We start from the raw sequence: 20,394 nt of genomic DNA on the forward strand, positions 1-20,394 counted from the left end.
GTGTATCCCTCTATACTTTCTATAGTAATTCTACCTCTAGTGTTAAAGTTTATACCCACAAAATGTATCCTCTTCATTAGCAGAGTTATTTCTTTGTGCATATAAAGTCATAGAGCTGGATTTGATGAACAAAATGAAGATAATACTGAAAATCTGAATAAAAATAAATGCCATCAGTTTTTAATGACTTTTTTTTTACTATTTGTTGAATAATATTACATGTATTTGTATATTTTCTACTGTTGAAAACATTGTGCCCTCTTCACATATCCATTCTTCTTTGTGATTCTCTACAAACTGAGAGCAGTAATCATATAGTAATTGTTTTATAAAAATGAAGCCCTCTTAAAGCCTAAATATTGCTCTATATCAAAGAATTCATTAAAACCCTTTTTTTTAATGTTCCTATTTCAGCCTCTACATTGTAAGTGCCCCCAGAAGGTCTTCAAGTATTAGTATCAGTAATGACAAGACACTCCATTAGCTTGGTTATCCGAGATGACACCTCTCACCAGTGAGGTTCCTGTGAGGCCTTCGAGAAGATCCAGTAGCTTCCTTCCATCTTTGAGGTCTGTGAACATATCACTGATGGGTGGTTTTCCACTCTATAAAAGAAAAAATACAATTTCAGCAGCAGAAACTCCATACACAAGCGGCGAATAAATGAATGGTTTCATTTCTTTCCAATTAAAAGTCTGGATGATCAGCAGGCTATTCAAGTTTGCCTTGTATGGAAAGAAGTACAATACAGAGAACTTTGAAATCTATAACAAAAGTCTGGAGCTGAAAGATATAAACTGCATTATTTCTTAGAAAGGGAGCAAATAAAGCTGTGATTAATGTCAATATGCCTTGACTACGGTGTATACAGTTGACCACTGAACAACACAGGTGAACTGCGCAGGTTCACTGACAGCTGGATTCGTCTCAGTAGTAAATACTACACTACTGCACGACCCGCAGTTGGTGGAACCCACAGATGTGGAACTGGGATAGGAGGGGGCCGACTATAAATTATTTGTGGATTTTTAACTCTGCGGGGTTGGTGCCCCTAATTTCCTGTGTTGCTCAAGGGACCACTGTATTCCTGAGAAGGAAGCTGTGTTAAAAATTTAAATGAGCATACAGCACCTGGGTGCAGAAACCAAAGAAAACTGTGTGGATTCCTATTCCACCTCGCACTTTGGTTTTCAGTATTTCCGTCATGGTAGCAGTTCATCTCCATCAGTTTCAGCTCTCCAATTTCAGCTCTCAAGCGTTAGGTCTGTATTTCTAGCTACTAGTTTCTGAATGGTTAGGACACTTCTGGCTGTGTCTAAATCAGGTATCATTCCTGTATTTTGAATGACAAAACTTACAGAATTTCTACACTCTTGTCCCTGACTAATAAACAAGATCAACTTCCCCTGATAGACATGTTCTAGTATCTGATGCCAGAAAATCCTCCCCCATTAACAGGTAGTCCTTGACTGTCTGTGTATGATTTATGATTCCATGGTTGTACACAACAGGACCATTACTGCACAGAAAGTCAGGAAGCCTCAGTTTTAATCCCAGTTTGACCATTAACTAAACCAGTGAACCTAAATCAGCTACTTAACCTTCTTATAAATCACAGGTTATTGTAAAGATCAAATAACTAACATTAGGTGAAAATGTCCAGAAAGTTATAAAGCACAGTATTATAAACGTTGTATTATTATGTTGAGTCAAATTGTTCCCTCCTAATATGAAATCTCCAGAGATTTAGATCCTGTCAATAAGAAAAGCATCTTACAGTCAATAATTATTGTATCTTCTTTATTCTTCACTTTGAAAAAATATATACATAAAATCATATAAAGCAACATTTTACTCAGCCTGAAATTGATGAGGGAGAAGGAAGCCATTCTGAAGTTTCCTAAAACTCTGCATTTTCCCTTATTTCCTCTCTTCTTCCTAATTTTTTAAAATTTTAATTCATTTACTTAGTTTAGGTTTTGTTTGTTTGTTTGTTTGTTTGGGGGGGGTAATTAGGTTTATTTATTTGTATTAATTTGTTTTTTAACAGAGGTGCTGGGAGTTGAACCCAGAACCTCATGCATGCTAAGCATGTACTCTACCACTGAGCTATACTCTCCCGTCTGTTTCTTATGTTTTTAATTATGTGTAATAAACAGTTAATTGATGGTTTCTATCGTGTGGCTTTTCCATAGTTCATATATTGTAAGTGAGGGTAAGAATGGTAAAGTTTTCACCATAGTATCAGTAAAGAATAAACTATGACTTATTTGTATCTGAAACAAAACTGGGACACAGAGGGGACACGACAAGCAAGAGGCAGAACCAGGATGTGATACCACAAACTCTGACTCCAAATCCATGTTCTCAAAGACTGTGCTAAACTGCTCCTAAAATAATGAGGGCATAGAACCGTGACATATAGGGAAGGAAATATTTAATCAGCGGTGGAGGGGGGGACAATAGAGAGGAATCTTTAATGACTTCCTGAAGAGGGCAATATGCCACACTGAAATGAACCCAAAAGGAAAATTATTCTCTTCCAAGCCCAAGGCTTTAAAGTATCTCTGGTGCTTTTGAATCACAGGCTCTAAATATGGATGGGATCCATCCTGGGAAACAGTTTGGAAATGTCAGAAGTCATTGTTTAATAAAAATAAGAACTGATTCAGCTTGACAGTTAAACTCTTATTTAGATTTTTAATTCTTTGCTAAGTCTTATTTGCAGAAACTTCTCTGACAGAGAGAATACAGTTTAATAATTCAATTGGACAAACATTTGGTGAATACCTCCTTTGTGCCTGGCCCTGCAGAAATGCCAAGTTCAGGTCACCCTCCCCCATTTACAAGTGAGGGTTTCCATAGTTTTCCAATAAATACAAAATAGTACAAATGAACAATCTCGAATTTGGAAGACAGATAAGCCTTGGGTCCCATTTAAGCATAAAAAAACTCAAAAGGCAACCTTTTGTCCAGGCGTCCAGATGACAGAGGTGACTCGCTTTGGCTGCCTCCTTCCTCCCGTCCACTTTTCCCTGTACCATCTTTGAACTCTCTTAATGCCAGTCCTAACACCATTTTGACAAGGGGGACCACCATTAATACCTACAGCTGAGACACTGAAGCTCCTGAATTTAAAAATGTCAGAGGACAGGGCAAACTGTCAGCACAACGCATGAGGGATAAGCCGCGGTCCATGAGAGGGCAGGGGCTGCAAACGCACAGATGGGGGGTGTGTGTGTGTGTGTGTGTGTCTGAACCCGAGGGCCCATCACACCCGGTGACACAGCCAGAAGCCAGTGCTCAGCTCCAGCCATCAGTGGCCATGTGGGCATTCCAGTCCATTGTTGGTAGGACTTCTGGTTTCTCAAAAGGAGCTGGAAAAGTGAGTTTATCTGTGTAATCTCCTGATATTTGTAATTTCCTAAAACATGGTGCCAGAGCTTGTCTACAGGCACACCGGATCCTCGGGCGACTGATTAGCAATCTGTCTCACAGGGCATAACACAGAGATGTGAAACATAAGATTAGTCAACAGTGAGTCCTCGGAGGGATTGAGGAACTCCGTGGAAGGGGGACACACACACACACACACACACACACACACACACACACACACACACACACACACACACACACACACACACTAGGGAACATGACTGATTGCAAAAGACCAGCAGAGTCATTACACTTGCTCAGACCAAAACACAAAGGAGTCATACCAGAATCTTTTCCTTTCACTCAGTCCCCATCTCCAATCCCATAACCCCTATCATTTCCACCTCCAAAAACACATTCCAGAGGTGACCACTTCTTCTTATCACTATTGCTCCTAATCTCGCCCATGCCTCCAGTCCCAGGCCAACTGACTTCTTTCCTTCTGCATAAGAATCAGAATAACTCTAAAGTGCAGGTCACACCTGTCATGTCCCTGCTTTAACAGACTCCCACTATAGGCAAATGCAACCCAAACTGCAAATAAGAGAGCCTGTGTGAGCTGGTCTCTGCCCTCTCCCTAGTCTAATTCTGTATTATTCTTCTCCTTCTTCAATACATTTAAATCACAACTATTTCCATCGTAAGTCAAGTTCTTCAGCAGCAGTAGGAACAGTAATAGAAAAAAAGCCTGTAAAAGACTGAATAAGAAAGTAAAATTTAGGACGTGCAGTCTGGAGTTCTTAAAAGGGTGAAATGCTAGTTCTTTGTCACTACAACAAACAAACCAGAGGCAGAACTGGGGCTTGGACTCGGGGTTCAAAAGACTGCCTCCTCTCTGTGCTGTGCTATGCTGACACTGACTGGCAAGTGGAGGGTGACGATCACAGTCCGCGCCCCACGGCACTCAGAATCCACCCAGATGTCACCAAACCAGGACTAGCGTGGCGTCGTGAGCCCATCAAGGGGATTTATGAACGAGCTTGATTCTGCCAAATTTGCACCAAGTGACAAATATAGTACAGCGACAGATTCTGTCCTGTGATTTACCTAATCCCACTATAAACAATCAAGTTATAACTGTGTATAATAAGAAGAGTGAAAAGACAACAGTTTTTAAATGCTTTCACCACTAACATGTCTGATGATGGTATCTTACAAATAATAAATTTGAGCCCTTTGATACTGTTGGATTGTTCTCTTATTTATTTATACCGTATCTATTTTCAAAACAGGATTTGAGGCAGTCTGCTCAGTTCAGTTTCTATCTCCACTGTTTACAGCATGCGTGTGTGTGTGAGCATGTGTCAGTCTAATTCTGTGTGTGTCCTACATACGTATATATGGCATATATAGACATATACATACATATACCATAATATATTTGTATTCTTCTCAGATCAGTTTGGTGCCCCTGATCACTTTTTAAATGATGCTCCAACATCTAATAACTTATTGTAAGTTTTGTAGTCTCTCTTTTTCAAGTGATTTTTTTTCAAGGGGTTAGTTATTATAAAAACTCAGAAAGAAATAAGTGATTTACTATTTCTTTAAATATTTTAAAAACCAGAATCTTTAATTTATGAACCCTAAATCTTAGCACTGATAAAAATGTGGCTCTTGTAATTCTTCATTTTCTTAAAAATTAATAATGTATCAGTGAGCACTCTGTACAGTGTCATTTTGGTTAATTATAATATGTTTACATGTAAATAGATTCCTTTTAAGTATTTTACAACAAAAATGTACTTCTCTTGATGATGGAATTAAAGGTGGATTAAAAAATCTCTTTGGGTTTCTTCTCTTTTCTAATCTTCTGTAATGTGTATTATTGTATAAAATAAATACAGATTGTCTAAAAAGTGGTATCTCTAGTTAAAGTTAAGCAACTGATAAAATTAGGTTTATTACAATGATAAAGCTTACACAATTATGCAGCCCCATGAGTGAAATGAAGAGGATGTGATCTTCAATGTCCACTTTATGATTCAACCCCATAGTGAAAGAGCCAAAGCAGAATTTCTTTTGACTGAGATGACAAAAAGCAAGACAAGTGCAATGAGATGCCTAAGGAGGTCATTAAACACCTTGACAAGGGGAAAGCAACAAAATGTTCCAAAATCACTTAAAGAATTAGTGAGTACATGGCTCTCGGACATTCTCCTGAAGAATTCATGGTGGTCAGCCAAAGTTCTTAAGGGTTGAACAAGATTCCATTTGGAAGCTTTCTAGGAAGGAGGGAGAGAGGAGAGGAAGGAGAGAGAGAGGCTGCAGGAACAGATGGCTCAGGTAATCACACCTGCACCACATTAACTGCGGAGCAGTGATTCATGCAGTGATCACAGTGGAATCAAAGCAATGAATGTGCATCTACCTTAGAAATCACCAAAAAAAAAAAAACTGTAAAACATAAGCTAAATCAAATAATAACAATCTTTCAGAGAACTGAAAGTCATACAGCATGTAACAGAATTTTCATCTTGATTTTGGTAAGCAAAGTAACTGAGACAGTGCTGAGAAACCTGAGATGGTAAGGGGCCACCTGCTGGCTGGTGCACCTGGGAGCCAGAGGCAGGGCCACCTGCACACTCCATGGACAAATAACTAGGAGAGGTCTGCAGGGTGAATAAACCCCGACTCCAAATGCCTCCCAGGCCCTGCAGGCCGACTCAATAAACAATGCAGCTCATTCCATATATGCACAACTGGCAAAGCAGGGGGAAATGTTTGAGAATGCAGTTCCTCAAAAGATAGGCTGCCATGGGACTAGGTTGAGGCATGAGTTAGGGCACTGGTAATGATTATGTAAAGGTAAAGAAAACACTTTCTTTGTTTAATAAAGGAGCGGCAGCTGCCCTGTCCCTTCCTTCTCCTTAGGGTGTCTCCTTCAAAACAAAATAGGCCCAGTTTTTTGGTCAGGAATTAGATAAACCTACCTCCAACTTTCCAATGCAAGATAACAAAGACCTCAAAATTAACTCAGGAATCTCTCGGGAGGTGGACAGGAGACCAGCACAAGGAGCATCCATCTTTCTCTCCGGGAGATAAACACTCATTGTTCTTTCTTCTACTTTACTATATATTTGTGTGAAATTTCTGTCCTGACTTTCTGGTTGTTCACAAACTGCCTGCATGAACCTAATCAAATGTAAATACTCAATAATAAATTGCGCTTTCTCTGTATTCTATGTTGAATAAAGGCCTTTTTGTTGACAGGATTTTCATTTCCCCAACAAATTATAAAAACAAAAATAGCAATGTCAACTCCCTCTACTTCCCACCCAGTCTGGCCCCCTCACAGTTGGATGGCCCACCCACAGTGGATGGGTAGCTACCATTAATATTGGAGCTTAAGGCATGAACAGGAGAATATGGGTTCAGGGTCTCCCGGCCCTCTTTAACAGAAAGAGCTTCTTTGCCCCAAAACCACCACCTCTTCAACAATCCACTCTCTATAACTCACTGGTCCACACTGACTGAGACCTACCCATGCATATGCACCAGTCTCTGAGGGTAGAGACAATGGGGTCACACAGGCTGGATGCAAAAACACAAGGCAGGGGGCTCCATTAACCCCTTTCTAGGTGAAGGGTAATTTCCTTTGCTAATAAATAAAGGTAATTTCCTTTGTAATCTTCTCAGCAAATTAATCACAAAATTGATCATCCATTACAAAGACTTAGCATATAGTACCCAATTTGTTTAATGATTACAAATATTAATAGGCTCAATCAAAATTATTATATTAAGTACTCAATATGTGTAAACACAGCATGTTAAATAATACTTATGGTTTTTTTTTTTTATTTTAGGGATCTTTAATTTATCCATAGTAACCAGGTGAAAGTCATTCTGCAAATATGCTTGGAACCAAAACAAACCCCCTCAAAAAATCAAACTGAATGAAAACAAACAACAAAAACAAACAAACTTACATAGCACGGCTAAAACATATCTGGAAGCTGTTTAGGAATATGAAATGTATTTTATTTGTTGCTATAGAGGTACTGGTGAATAGATACAGATGGAAGATTCTCAAGGAACCATTTGAATGGTTATGGCCCCTAAAACCAATTAGTTGAGTCGCCATATACATATGCATGAAAATAAACCAATGGGAGACCCAGTGTGTAACTCTCCTGCTCAAATTTCTACTATAGATGCTTTTTACCATCACACAGGGACGCTTGCACAGTGTCCTCCACGATACTAACAAGAGGACTAAGCATGGGCTGCTTTTGCTGCACCCTCCTACACGTCTTTCCCACTCCTAATTTTGTGACCATCCACTTCCAACATGAACAAAGTTGAAAACAAAAGGACACTGAAAGCAATGTCCCACTGTCTCCAAATGGAACACATTGAAATAGCTATTCATACTGAAATTGTACAGAAACTGCTTCACAGATTTCCTCTCTTACATTCTATCAACTTAAAGTTCACGTTTGGAATAGTAACTAAATGAAAACTTGGCTCATCTTTGTCTTCAAAAAGGGAAAAGCAGAAATCTGCCCAAACTAAAATTCAGCATTTTTAAGTTTGCCTATTTTGTACCTAACCTTTATTTGTTAAACGTCTCTTGAGAATCGCCATACCAAACTGATAAAACAGCTTCTGCAGTTCGTACGTCTCCACTCTGACAGATGAGCAGCTCTGAAAGTCAGCCAAGGAAATGCAGGCTCAAAGTCAGGACAAATTTCCCAAGACCGAAGCAAAGAGGCTTTCGCTGCCTCCCTTGGGAGACCAGCCCACTAACAAGCCTCCCTTGGGAGACCAGCCCACTAACAAGCCAGAGGCTCTTAGAATTAGAGGGAACAAAAACACTCCAACTTTACCCACCAGACCGTGGAATAAAGTTGGCTTAACGAGCCAATGCTTTTTTTCCATTTCTGCTTTAAAACACATGTATAGCACAGATCAGGGATACCACCATTGGGGGGTACCTGAGAGAATTTTAATTTAGCATTCCTAAGTAATTGTAATCTCCTATAATGTTTCACAATAATCCCTCAATATTTCTTAGCAATATGAGGCAAGTAATTATGCTTAAGTGTGGTTTATAGCTAAAGAAATAAAAACCAAGTGACCTGAAAAAACTGGCTAGTAATTTGCCCCAGGTCATAAATAAATGAGCAGCATATCCAAGGGTAAGTGTTTAATTTCCTAACTCTTAGCTCCTTTAGATAATCATTTTCCTCTGAGCTCTTCATAACTTTTCAAAATTCAGCATTCATAAGTTATTCTACACTGTGTGACTGCTCAGGAAACCCAAACTCCAAAGCATTGAGGACCTGCAGCAAAACCAGTATGTATTTATAGTGAATGCTTTCTTAGCTCTCAAAAGATGGTTTCAACCCATATTATTCAATATTCTCAAGCTCTTTACCAAATCCCTGACCAAGAAATGAATTCAGCTGATACTGTTTTACATCTCATTTTTCATCACTGTGAATTTAGTAGGTGGATCCTCTTTGAAGAATTCTATCCAGTAAATAAGAGAATCATATGTATTACGTTCAAATGGCGATTTAACAATCTTTCCAGCTCAATTCCCAGAAACCAGGTAAAAGTGGAAACTCTGCACAGCTGGATTTGTTTTTGTGAATAAATGTGGCAAAAGCCCTGATGCCCTCATATCCATGAAGTAACACAATTGATGCCATTCTGCGCTCAATCCCACATTCTGCTTCTGTCTCTTTCCAATACAACCACCTCCAGCTGGTTTAAGATTATATACTGTTAGGCATGTAAGTATATGTTTCTGTCACTGTCATTCGTTTATTTATTAAGCCTATAAATACTCACTGGGTGCTTACTAAATGCCAGAAGTTGTGCCAGTGAGCAAAATAGACAATCCCTCCACCCATGGAACAGACCACTGTCTAGGAGAGGAGAGACAAATATTTTGAGATGCAATTATTTAAAGTACAATTACGATAAGTCCTTCAAAGGCTAACACTTTAAGAATATGGAGCTTATCTATCTTAGTCTGGGAGCTCAGAAAAGGTGTCCTTGGAAAAGTGACATTTAAGCTCAAGCAAGAAGGAGAAGCAGGAGTTGGCCAGGAAAAGACGGAGGAGGGAGCATGTGTAAAAGCCATGGGGAGGGCCACTGTGGTGGTGAGGGTATACTGAGGAGCCAGAGTAAAGTAAACTGAAATTAGAAGGAGATGGGAGGGGGCAACTATTTACAGTCCTGAAAGCCAAGTAAGAACAAAGGGCAGCCACTGAAAGATTTTACTGAAGAGAAAGGGGTATTGAAGCCGACACTTTAAGATAACTCCAGCTACTCTGTAGAAAATGGAAGGAAGGAGATGCATAAGGTGGATCGTGGGAAGGAAGAACCTTATAGATTATTACAATGGTCCACATGTTTAGGGATAACTTTCCAAAAATGGTAAAGCCATGACTCTCATATGAATGTAACATTAAAGTACATTTAAGACTTTAACTCAGTAATTAGTGAGGGAACCCAGTAAGATGTTACCACAAGGACAAAGAAAAATTCAGAAAACTACCTGTTTATATGCAAAAAAAGGAAAGCTGAAATAAATTTACAGCAAATGCAAAAACAAATCTATCCAAGGGGAGATAATCAATTACATTCCAGCTACTTGGTGTATTTATAGATAAGAATCATTCGCGTTATTATCTGTTTTCTACAGCTCCCTGGGTTGTACAGTAGCTCAAAGATAATGGAAGGTAGGTAACTCAGATGGCTGAGCTGACAGGACTCCCACCAATTTTTTTGTTCATCTTAAAAAGACTTTCACAATTATTACTAACTCAGATAATCATGACTTGGCAAAAGATGCCAGTAAAAATGGAGAAAAAATGGACAATACTGAATATGTATGGTACTAGAATCAACAAGACTTGGCATTTGAGACTTTGGCTAGGGAGGGGTCGAGAAGGACATGCCTACAGAAGGAATTTATAACAAATTCCTAAACAGTAGAAGACGCCATCAGGATCTGTCTGGATTTCTCAGCACGGGGGCACTACTGCTCTGTAGAGGGACTCATACTGCATGGAAGAAGCAGACTCAATCAACAGTTATATTTTAAAGTCCACCACAATATACCAAAGGACACGACTTTTAAAAGGTGCTAGCCTCTGGATTACCTAGTGACGCCAAGCCCAAGTACATCCTCACCCTAGCTCAGCAAGAGTTAAGTCTCTGGGAAGTCTGTGGAAATCTCCCAGTTTAGAACTCGGTTATTCCAGATCACCAGGGTGGAAGCAGCCTGACTCATGGACTTAAGACAGCCACAGTAAAGAAGAAAATATGACTGACGTTTAGTGTCACTACCATGAGCCCTCTTTCTCATTATATACAAATAGTCATAACTCCTTCGATAAATTTGCTCTAGGCCCATCCAAATCTCCTTCCAGACTTTGATTTCTTTAAGTAATCTGAAAGGAAATGTTTCCAGGATCAGCTCGGCTTTTGATATTTTTCTCCATGCAAAACAAGCTTTTAGAACTTGTTTACAGAACTGGACCTCTTACTAAAAATGATAATATTATCTGGTCTTTTCATTGTCTTGGCAATAATTCCAAGCTTCCTGGGGCAAAGAATTTACATGGGACTTAAAGTCCTGGTTTAATATTACAAAATAATATATCCATTATAAACGTAAAACTTTAAATATCATGCTCATTAAATAAACTGTTCTGGTATTACTGAACTTTGTGTTCAGGTCTTTTTAAAGATGTCAATGACCCAGGATAAACACTGAGATGTTTCTTGAGAGAATGTGGTTGGGTACATGACCCAAATGATCAATAGATACCGGGAACTGTCCAGTGGAAAAGAGGCCAAAGGATAATAACTGCAGTGAGGATATTTTTGAAGGTCAGAGTGAAGAAGTGCTCGAGCAGCACAGCGTTCAAGGTTCAGCTCTGCATGCATGTTATTTATCTTGCATGCATCAGTACTGGATGCAGACCTGGAGATGACACAGATCTACCGGGTGATGTTCCAGTTCAGCAAGGTAATGTTATGTCTGAGCCAAATTCCTAGCGAGACTGATAAGGTTAAACATTTTCAATTGTTCTTCCTCAACTGTCATCTCTGTTCTCCTACGTTCCCCCCTTTTGCATCCTATTATACTGTCTACCTCTCTCCATTCTCATAAATAGGAACAAAAGTAATTCTCCCAGTTTCAAATGTTCCCTAAACGTGGGTCTAGAGAGATTACAAAGCTTTCAAATCGATCTTCAAAATCAGTTGTAAGGTAATTCTTCCCCAATGACTAAATTAAGCTGCTAAAAAGTAGGTCTGCTTAACTTGCTCTATCTAGAAAATGACCATATTATCCTTAGTACTAACCAGGATGGATAATCTTACACACCTAAATACTCACGAGACCATTGGGATAAAATATCTCATAAAGAGACTTAGTTCCTAAAACTATGTTGCCCAGAATCTGTCACTCGAAGATGGATACTTCAAAAGTTTTGAATAATGTTGAATCCAAAGCAGCCAGATTTTACCTGTGACTCCTAAACAGAACAAATAAAAATTTACCAAAAAAATGAAAACAAAACCTATGTCTGCTTTGGAATAAACTTAGACATAAAACCACCAATTATGTAAGCATTTCTTTTTCTTGACCTTTCTGCCACAGTCAGATAGTTTTCACATTCCTTACATTCTTAGAAGCAAGATAAACTATCCCTCAACAAAAACTTGCAAAACCTAAAAATACACTGCAATCAAATAATCAACCATAAATAGTGGGAAGTGGAATAATTTTCAAACTGCCCTGCTACTCAAAGGAATCCTAAAACATTCCCATTTTGCCTCTAAGAAATATCAGTGTTTATTTTCCAGACTTTTGCAATCTTCTCAAATAGAAACTTTTGAAATTTTTGAAGTTAAAATACCACAATGGGCTTTCTCTGAGAAACCTGTATTTTTCATCTTGCTACAGTGTAGTCCTATAACTCATTAACCTGAAAATTCTCCTCCCATCTCAGATTTAGAGGACAAAATTCCAACTTCAATAACCAATGGATAATTATATTAGAACAAGTTTAAAAATAGCACTGCCAATGTTCTGCCCCTAAAAAAAATATTGATCAAAACATTGATCATGGTCCATCAGGTTAGAAATTCTGAGAAAGAACAGATCTTTGGGGAAAGTGAGGAAGCTCACACGAAAAGAACTAGAGGGCAGATAAACATTATGGGGGAGGGTATAGCTCAGTGGTAGAGTGTGTGCTTAGCAGGCAGGAGGTCCTGGGTTCAGTCCCCAGTACTTCTATCAAATAAAATTAAATAAAAATAAACCTAATTACCCCCCCAAAAAAAACCCCAAAAATAAAAAAAAATTTTTTTTTAAAAACCCAAAATTTTATTAGCTATACCCTCGAGTATGACAATTCCTAAATATTTCTGCACAAGGTAGAAAGGCCACCTGAATGATGCCAATTTGATTTTAACCAGGCAAAAATGAAATCATCATCTTTTTTAGCTAAGTGAACACAAAATTATCCCAATAAGATAGTCATTTCCTAAATGTACCCAGGGTTTAGAGTCCAAAGCAGTAGAATGTGAGCTTGGCATCTAAAGAATCCTAGGTAAAAATAAAGAACTGTTTACACCATGCTTATACCATGAACTACCTACATCAGAATTTCCACTTAAATATATTATAGAGATAACAAAGGAAAAATAAATGTTATCTGCGCACTCAGATTTCTGTTGGGTCCCATTTCATGGGGAAAATTCACTGTACTTCCAAGCGAACTCTATCAACCAGAAGGAGGCATTGAGTCATCTAAATTTTTGAAAGGCTCTGTTACCTTAGAAAATCGAGCATTTATCCATTTGGTAAAGGTTTTCTTCTGCACGTCATTGTGTTCATCTGTGGGAGGGAAAAGGAGAGAGAAGGGAAAAGAATGAGAGTTTGCACCTTTAGCCAAGGTTCTAAATAAGATCATCTCCAGCCTGGAGAGTTTAAACTGTCCTATAAAGTTCGTGAAACACAGTGATCCACAACTAATGAAGAAAGGGATGGCTGATGGGCAGCATGTACGGAGCTGCCAGCGAATGCCTGTGGCTCAGGGAGGCTCAGGCACCTCCCCGGGGAGCTGGCCTGCTCACCCTTCGTGTTGGCGTACTGCCACCAGCCAACAAACCACATCTGTGAGAAAAGAATCAGGACCTTACTTTTTAAGTAATATAGGCAGTACTTTCCGTTCCATTTTAAGTAAAATTTTAGCCTGATAAAAATGTTACAGCACATTCATGACAAAAATCTAAGCTATCCTTTAAAAACTCATGAGAAACCCATGATTTCTCTCCTTTTCATACAAGTCCTACACTCTCCAGAACAGAAATTAACATGAGGTTTATAGTCAATTCCATAACCCGTTTTCCTGTGGTAAGACTGACATGACAAAGCTTTAACAATCTATAAAAGCAATCTGTACATTTCACAAGCAGAGAAATCAGAGCGGTTTTTCAAAAAATGACCAACTTTGGTTTGGATTATGAGTTCATTTTCCAGGCCACACAAATAAAAATTGACCTTAAAAAAACTAAAGTATCCTGAACGTCTTGAAGAGGGGCTGAGCGCCTTCATTAGGAGTAAGGAAGCCATGTAAAACAGGAGTAAATAATACTTGCAAGGGCATTACGAGGATTCGTGAATGTAAGTGGAACACTTGGCAAAGAGCTGTTTGTTTTTGTTTCTGTTATAGTTGTAATTATTATTATAGTACATGTGAGAACAAAGCAGATAAATTTCCACGTTACTCTTTCTGTTACTTCTAATATCCCCTTCAACTGCTCCCCAATTTTCTTTAAAACTAGCAAGAATCATTGTTGGCTTAAATCCTACAAAGCAGCATATTAACAATCTCTGAGTTCTGAAAGCTACGTAAGGCGTATTTGGAAGAGTGTAGAAAGCTTTGGTTCTGCCTGTACATATACACACTGCTTGTCCCACTACCGTCCATACTGCCAGGCTGCTTCCCACTGATACTGCAAACCATAACAGAGATGACTCAAGTGTGCTCCGACTTCCGTGCATCAATCTCAAAGGGCTGCTTTCAACCCAGACCTCCTCATTCATCTCTCATAGCATAATTAGAGGTTCATCTACTACTCCACCAAGTTAGTGGCATCTTTGGTCCTTACTCCCTTCTGGAAGGAGAGTGTGTAATTAAAAGGTCACTCCTAGAACAAATATAGCAGCAGCTTCAAAAAGGAGTGCAGTTCTACAGATGCATAAAGGTAATTGGGAGACTGACTCTGCAACACAAAGGGGGCAATTGGATGAAAACCGAAACTGCTCTCTAAGAAACTTCGTGTTGTTAATTGTGCTGAGAGGTGGCCTTCCTTCCAGAAAGGACAACACAGTCAGCATCAGCCTCGATTTCAGGCTTTTGACCATCTGATCAATGCCACATATAAGCCATTTATTAACCAAGAGGACTTGCTGACACACTCTGAATGTCCCAGCCTTGGAATCACACCCAAGAGGGACAGGGCTGAATTATACACAGTATGTAAGTCAGGAAGACACATCAAACGTGCAGAGTGCTGTACCAGCCCTATCAATGCGAATTTAATATTCAATATCAGTGTTCAGAGCACTTAGAAAATCCAATTATTTAGCTATGAACAAAAATATATATGAAGGTCATAAACATGAAATTCTCTTAATTCCATAAAATTCATATAATTTAAGAATTTTTACCATAAAATGGGGAAATTTCTAAGGAATAAATATTACCACATTTTTTCCTTAACCTTTTTTCTGAGCATTTAACCTTCTTATCTTCAAAAACATATTAAAGTCTCTAATGCTATGTGTGTTCCTCTCCAGAGATGGGAAGGACAAAGAAACGAGCACCTGTCATTTCATCAAATAATAAATAAAAACCTTCCATTTTATCACATGTAGAATGAGATCAAATTTTAAATTAAGTTCCCATCACACAGAGATGTTCATAAAAATTAATAAGGTTATATTTCTATAATGGTCTTTATCTTTGGGTCAAATCAAAATCTGAATATGAATCTAAGTAACTGATATGAAATAGAGTTTTAGTTTGTAAAAGGGAAATTGTCTAGCAACCAAACTTTTAAAAAATATTCCAAAATTTATAAACACTCTTCTGTATTCATTTTCCTGATACAGTTAAAGGGGAAAAGGGGGATTCTTCTTTCAGTAAATCTTTAGCTCACATTTCCCTTCTCTCTCTCTCTCTGTTTCTCTCTCTCTCTCTCTCACACGCACGCACACACATCCCTCCTATTTTCTCCTAGACAGGAATTCAGTAAAAGAACAGGAATTAGCCTGCAGATTTTCAATTATGATATTTTTAAAATGTAACAAATTTGGAACACTTACTAGTATAGAATGACCCTCCACACCACAAAAATTAAGTTAACAACCTTGACCCAGGTCTCTGTTTTAGGGAGGCAAAAATATGCTAGCAAATAAGAATTTGAAGTCATGCTATTATGATCAATCATCTTACCCTCCTAGAAATTTATACCAAATCTCAAAAAAGTCTCAAATTTTTCAACTCTCCATTATTGAGCCAATTATTTTAATTTTTCCAAAATAAAAATGTGTAAGCAGACAACACAAATTTACATATAACTGTATTTACATATGTATTAGTAAGTGAATATAATTTACAATCTAAATATATTCTTTCAGGTTTCCAAACAAGTGTTTTTGTTAGATTTGGATTTTAGAAAAAACATTTAGTTTCTGAAAGCCTTTCTTGGCCTTATAAATCTTACCCATTAGTGACCTTTCTCCATTAGGGGGACAAACACGGGACTGAATTAGGAGAAGAAAAATGTGTTAAATCCCTTAAGGCTGATTTTCCAAATTCTTCCTCTAAATATTTTGCTCTTCTTAAAATGCTTTTGACAAGCTCACACAGATCCAAGGGCCACTGCCTAGTCTGGAATTTTATTTCTGTGATGAGTAAGAGAAGTGAAGCAAGAAATTGCAACAAAACTGCCTGATAAATCTTCAAGGAAACTAGCTTAAATTTTTTTTTCACTTCAGCAATTCACATGCATATCAAAGATTCTTTTAGCAAAGCCTAGCAATAGATCTCAATTCAAATCTTAATCTGGAAAAGTGGCAGAGAAATTAGGAGTTGTGCCCCCTATGGAAACACACAAGTCTTAGGAATACATATACCACCATTGAGACGCTACTACAATTAGAAGGAAACCATGATCCTTGAAGTGCATCTTTCAAAGCCACTGAAGAGTGTCCAACTTGCTGATGATAATCTGAGTTCCAAAAAATGCAGCTATTTGGAAAAGAAATCTCTAGACTTGAGGCCAAAAAAAAAAAAAAAAAAAAAAAAAACTCTTCTTGGATGATTTCAAACTTAGATTTACCTTATTATAAGCCTCTTTCACAAAATTTAACCCACCTTAAAAAGCCAGTTTCTCACTAGCAAATGAGATTATTTTGGAAGCAATGAAAGCATCAAAGGCCACATTCCCATTTCTTTTTCTGGATACTGTATGTGAATCAACCCCAAACTAAGTCTACCACTAATCCTTAGTCATGCCATCCTCCCCCCTTGTTTTCTCATCCTCAACCTGTGCTCTCTGAACACCAATTCATTTATTCAAACAATATGCATCAAAATGTCATCTGGAAACATAAATATTTTGTAATGATCTGTCAAATTTTATAAATTTGTAGGCAAAGAAACAGAGACAAGAGGAGATAGACTGTTCCCAAGCAGAGTGCTTAAACTCCCCAAGTTTGTTTCAAAAATCTGACATCCTCTAACACAATATTGTTCCTCAACTATATTTCAATCAATCAAGTCATTTGTTAAATTAATCCTATCAGAAACAAAAAACTTTCATTTGAATACAATAAAATTCAATTCAAAAATTTAAAAAAAATTTTTTAAATCTGACGTCCTCAAAAGACTTAGGAACAACCTTAAAATTAAAAATGTGCTTTTCAAAACTGTCAAAACTACCTAAGGTTGTGAGAAAGTCAGATAATTAACATTTCAAGTGATATTCCTATATGTTTACTGCATTTGTACTTTAAATTGATTAAAGATAAAAGCTGCACTTAAAATAGACTTTTGCCAAGGGACTACTATACGGCTTTAAAAACTAAGATTATTTTCAAATTTATGTCATTTCTATCAGAAGTTAAGTAAACAAATATAAGTAAATAAAAATACATGCTTTAGGACATCTTTAAAAATAAATTAATAAAATAGACTTTTGCTTCACTCTTAAAAGGCAAAAAAAAAAACAAAAACAAAAACAAAACAAAAAAAAACAAGCCGATGGTCTTTTGGGGAGAAATAGAAATGGACAGAGTGAGAGGGAAAAGGAAAACAATTTCGCTTTTCAAATGAGAAGGCTGAGACCCAGGAACAAAAGTTAAATGAGTCGTCCAGTGTGGCCCACCAAGCATCAGAGTCACAAACAGAACCAAGCGTGACCAGCCCTGAGTCTGTGTTCAAAGCACTTCCAAGTGACCAAGGAGGTCAATGAGAGTTTGGGGTGGGGGTGGGACAGACATTTAAAATATATCTTGAAGAGCAGGTGAAGTCGGGTTTATGCACAGGTGGGAGGAAGGGCATTCCAGACACAACGAGGCATGAGAGAACACTACCCTCTTCATTTCAGGCTCACACTTCATACCTGACTGAAAAAAGAGCACATTCAATAAAAGCATACTGCTGTATCTATGAGGAAACACAGAGGGCCATAACACATAATCATGTCAAAACAATAATTCTGAAATAATCCAAACTTCAGAAAGTTTTCAACCCTGAAAACCGTTTACACAGTACAGAGTTAGAAATATGTGCTCAAAAAATGGTCTCATAAGAAAACACAGATTCTTTGAAAATCAGCCTCTTTAAGCAAACATATGCTCTGCTAACATGTAACCCATCCACTCTGCTCCCAAATTCATCACAATTCTGGAGCCCTTGGGTTCCCGAAAGTCCACAACTCCACTTGAACTGTATACAGCCTTTCTGTCCTTTTCAGCATTGAGGGAAAATGTTTGTTCAGCTGAGAACCAACCCAACCCACCAAAACTACCCACCTTACTATCACAGGGTCACAGTGGATAAGAACAGGATGGAATTAAAAGGGCACCTTATCGAGCAAACCTGAGACCAGAAATGTCAAAAGCAGTTAGTTGGTGACATAAATCATGTCAGGATCCCATCCATGTTCCCTCATCTAATACTCCTCCTGGTCTCAAGACTTCCCCCCTCCCTTTTTTTAACATATTTATTCAGATATAATTCACATACCATACAATTCAGCCATTTAAAGTGTGCAATTCAATGGTTTTGGTATATTAAATTATTAATGTTTTAATTGTGGTAAAAGATGTATAACATAAAATTTGCTATTTTAACCATATTGAAGTGTACAATTCAGTGGCATTACTTTCATTTCAATGTTGTACAACCATTGCCAATATCTATTTCCAAAATTTTTCATCTGCCAAAACAGGAATTCTGTAACCAGTGAGCAATAACTCTCTCATTCCTCCTCCCCTCAAGCACTGGTAACCTCTAATCCACTTTGTATGTATTTGCCCTTTCTTGATATCTCATATAAGTGAAATCACACATTATCTGTCCTTTTGTGGCTGGCTTATTTCCCTTAGCATAATGTTTTCAAGGTTCATCCATGTTGTAGTACGTGTCAGAATTTCATCCCTAATAGTCCACTGTGTGTATATGCCACATTTTATTTATCCATTCATCTGCTCATGGACACTTGGGTTGTTTCTATCTTTTGGCTATTGTGAATAATGCTGCAATGAAAACTGGCACCCTCAGATCTGTTCCACTCCCTGCTTTCAGTTCCTCTGGATAGACACCTATGAGTGGAAATGCTGGGTTATATGATAATTCTGTGTTTAAATTTTTGAGGAACTGCTAAATTGTTTTCCATAGCTGGTTTTACACTCCCACCAGCGATGTACATGGGTTTCAAATTCTCCACATCCTCACTCACACATTATTATTATTATTACTATTACTATTACTATTACTATTACTATTACTATTACTATTACTATTACTATTATTATTATTGCCATCCTAGTAGTGAAGTGGTATGTTATGGTTATGTTTGCATTTCTCTAATGACTAATGATCCTGACCATAAGACTGTGCTTAGAAAATGCAAAACATACCAAGCAAAGTCCCCCAAACTCTGAGCTATCCTGGAGACTTTCTGAACTAGCCCAAGTTCAACAGCACGCCACTTCAAAGCAGCTGGGATTCAAGGACAGCTCTTTTGCATTTAATCCACAAAATACCGCGTAAGAGTAATTTAGTCCTCAAAGAATTATTTTCAGAATTAGAGATACCCATTAATTCCTGCCCAACCTCTAATCTTAGAGTTTATTTACTCTTACCTATTTTCCCCTTGATGAGTTCCTCGTGCTTTTTAAAGGAATGCACAGGAACACAGAAGGGGATGTTCTCCTACTTTCACTTTTCAGAGCTACTAAACTTAGCTGAAGAATGTGAGACTTACAGGCATCTGGCATTGTTCAAAACCTTCTCTGTGGGAATATCTTTTGGAAAAACCCTTAATGTCTTAGATATAACCATATTATATGCGTTGCAAATGCAGAAGAATATGGATTCAATTTATGGGGACAAACATTATAAACTTTACATACAAACACTTCATTTTGGATTTCTGTCCTGGGAGCAAAAGGGTTTTATTTAAGTCACAGGAAATGTCATAGAACAGGGAGGGTTATTTAGGAGGAACTGAATGAGTCATAAAGATGATGAGTCACTGTCATGGAAAGTCAATAGAAAACTAATTTTTTTCTTAGTGATTGACAAAAGTTAGAGTTATTGAAAAAATTTCTGTGAAATTTGATTCTTCACTTTATTCCTGTTAAATATCTAATATGTCCCACATACTATCTATAGAAGCCTC

At 37.8% G+C, this 20,394-nt stretch overlaps 1 protein-coding gene across 11 annotated transcripts in view; it reads right to left on the reverse strand.

Annotated features, from left to right (window-relative positions):
- The window catches only part of UTRN (utrophin), a 457,676-nt gene that overhangs the window by 355,039 nt on the left and 82,243 nt on the right, over positions 1-20,394 (reverse strand). For all 11 annotated transcript variants that reach the window (XM_074368225.1, XM_010965836.3, XM_074368224.1 and 8 more), the window contains 2 exons: positions 13,248-13,309; positions 513-605 (listed from right to left, as the gene is read on the reverse strand). In XM_074368225.1, the coding sequence (XP_074224326.1) occupies positions 513-605; positions 13,248-13,309 (155 nt within the window). The remainder of the gene's footprint in view (positions 1-512; positions 606-13,247; positions 13,310-20,394) is intronic.

This window comes from Camelus bactrianus, chromosome 8 (assembly GCF_048773025.1).
Source record: "Camelus bactrianus isolate YW-2024 breed Bactrian camel chromosome 8, ASM4877302v1, whole genome shotgun sequence".
NCBI classification, from domain to species: Eukaryota; Metazoa; Chordata; class Mammalia; order Artiodactyla; family Camelidae; genus Camelus; species Camelus bactrianus.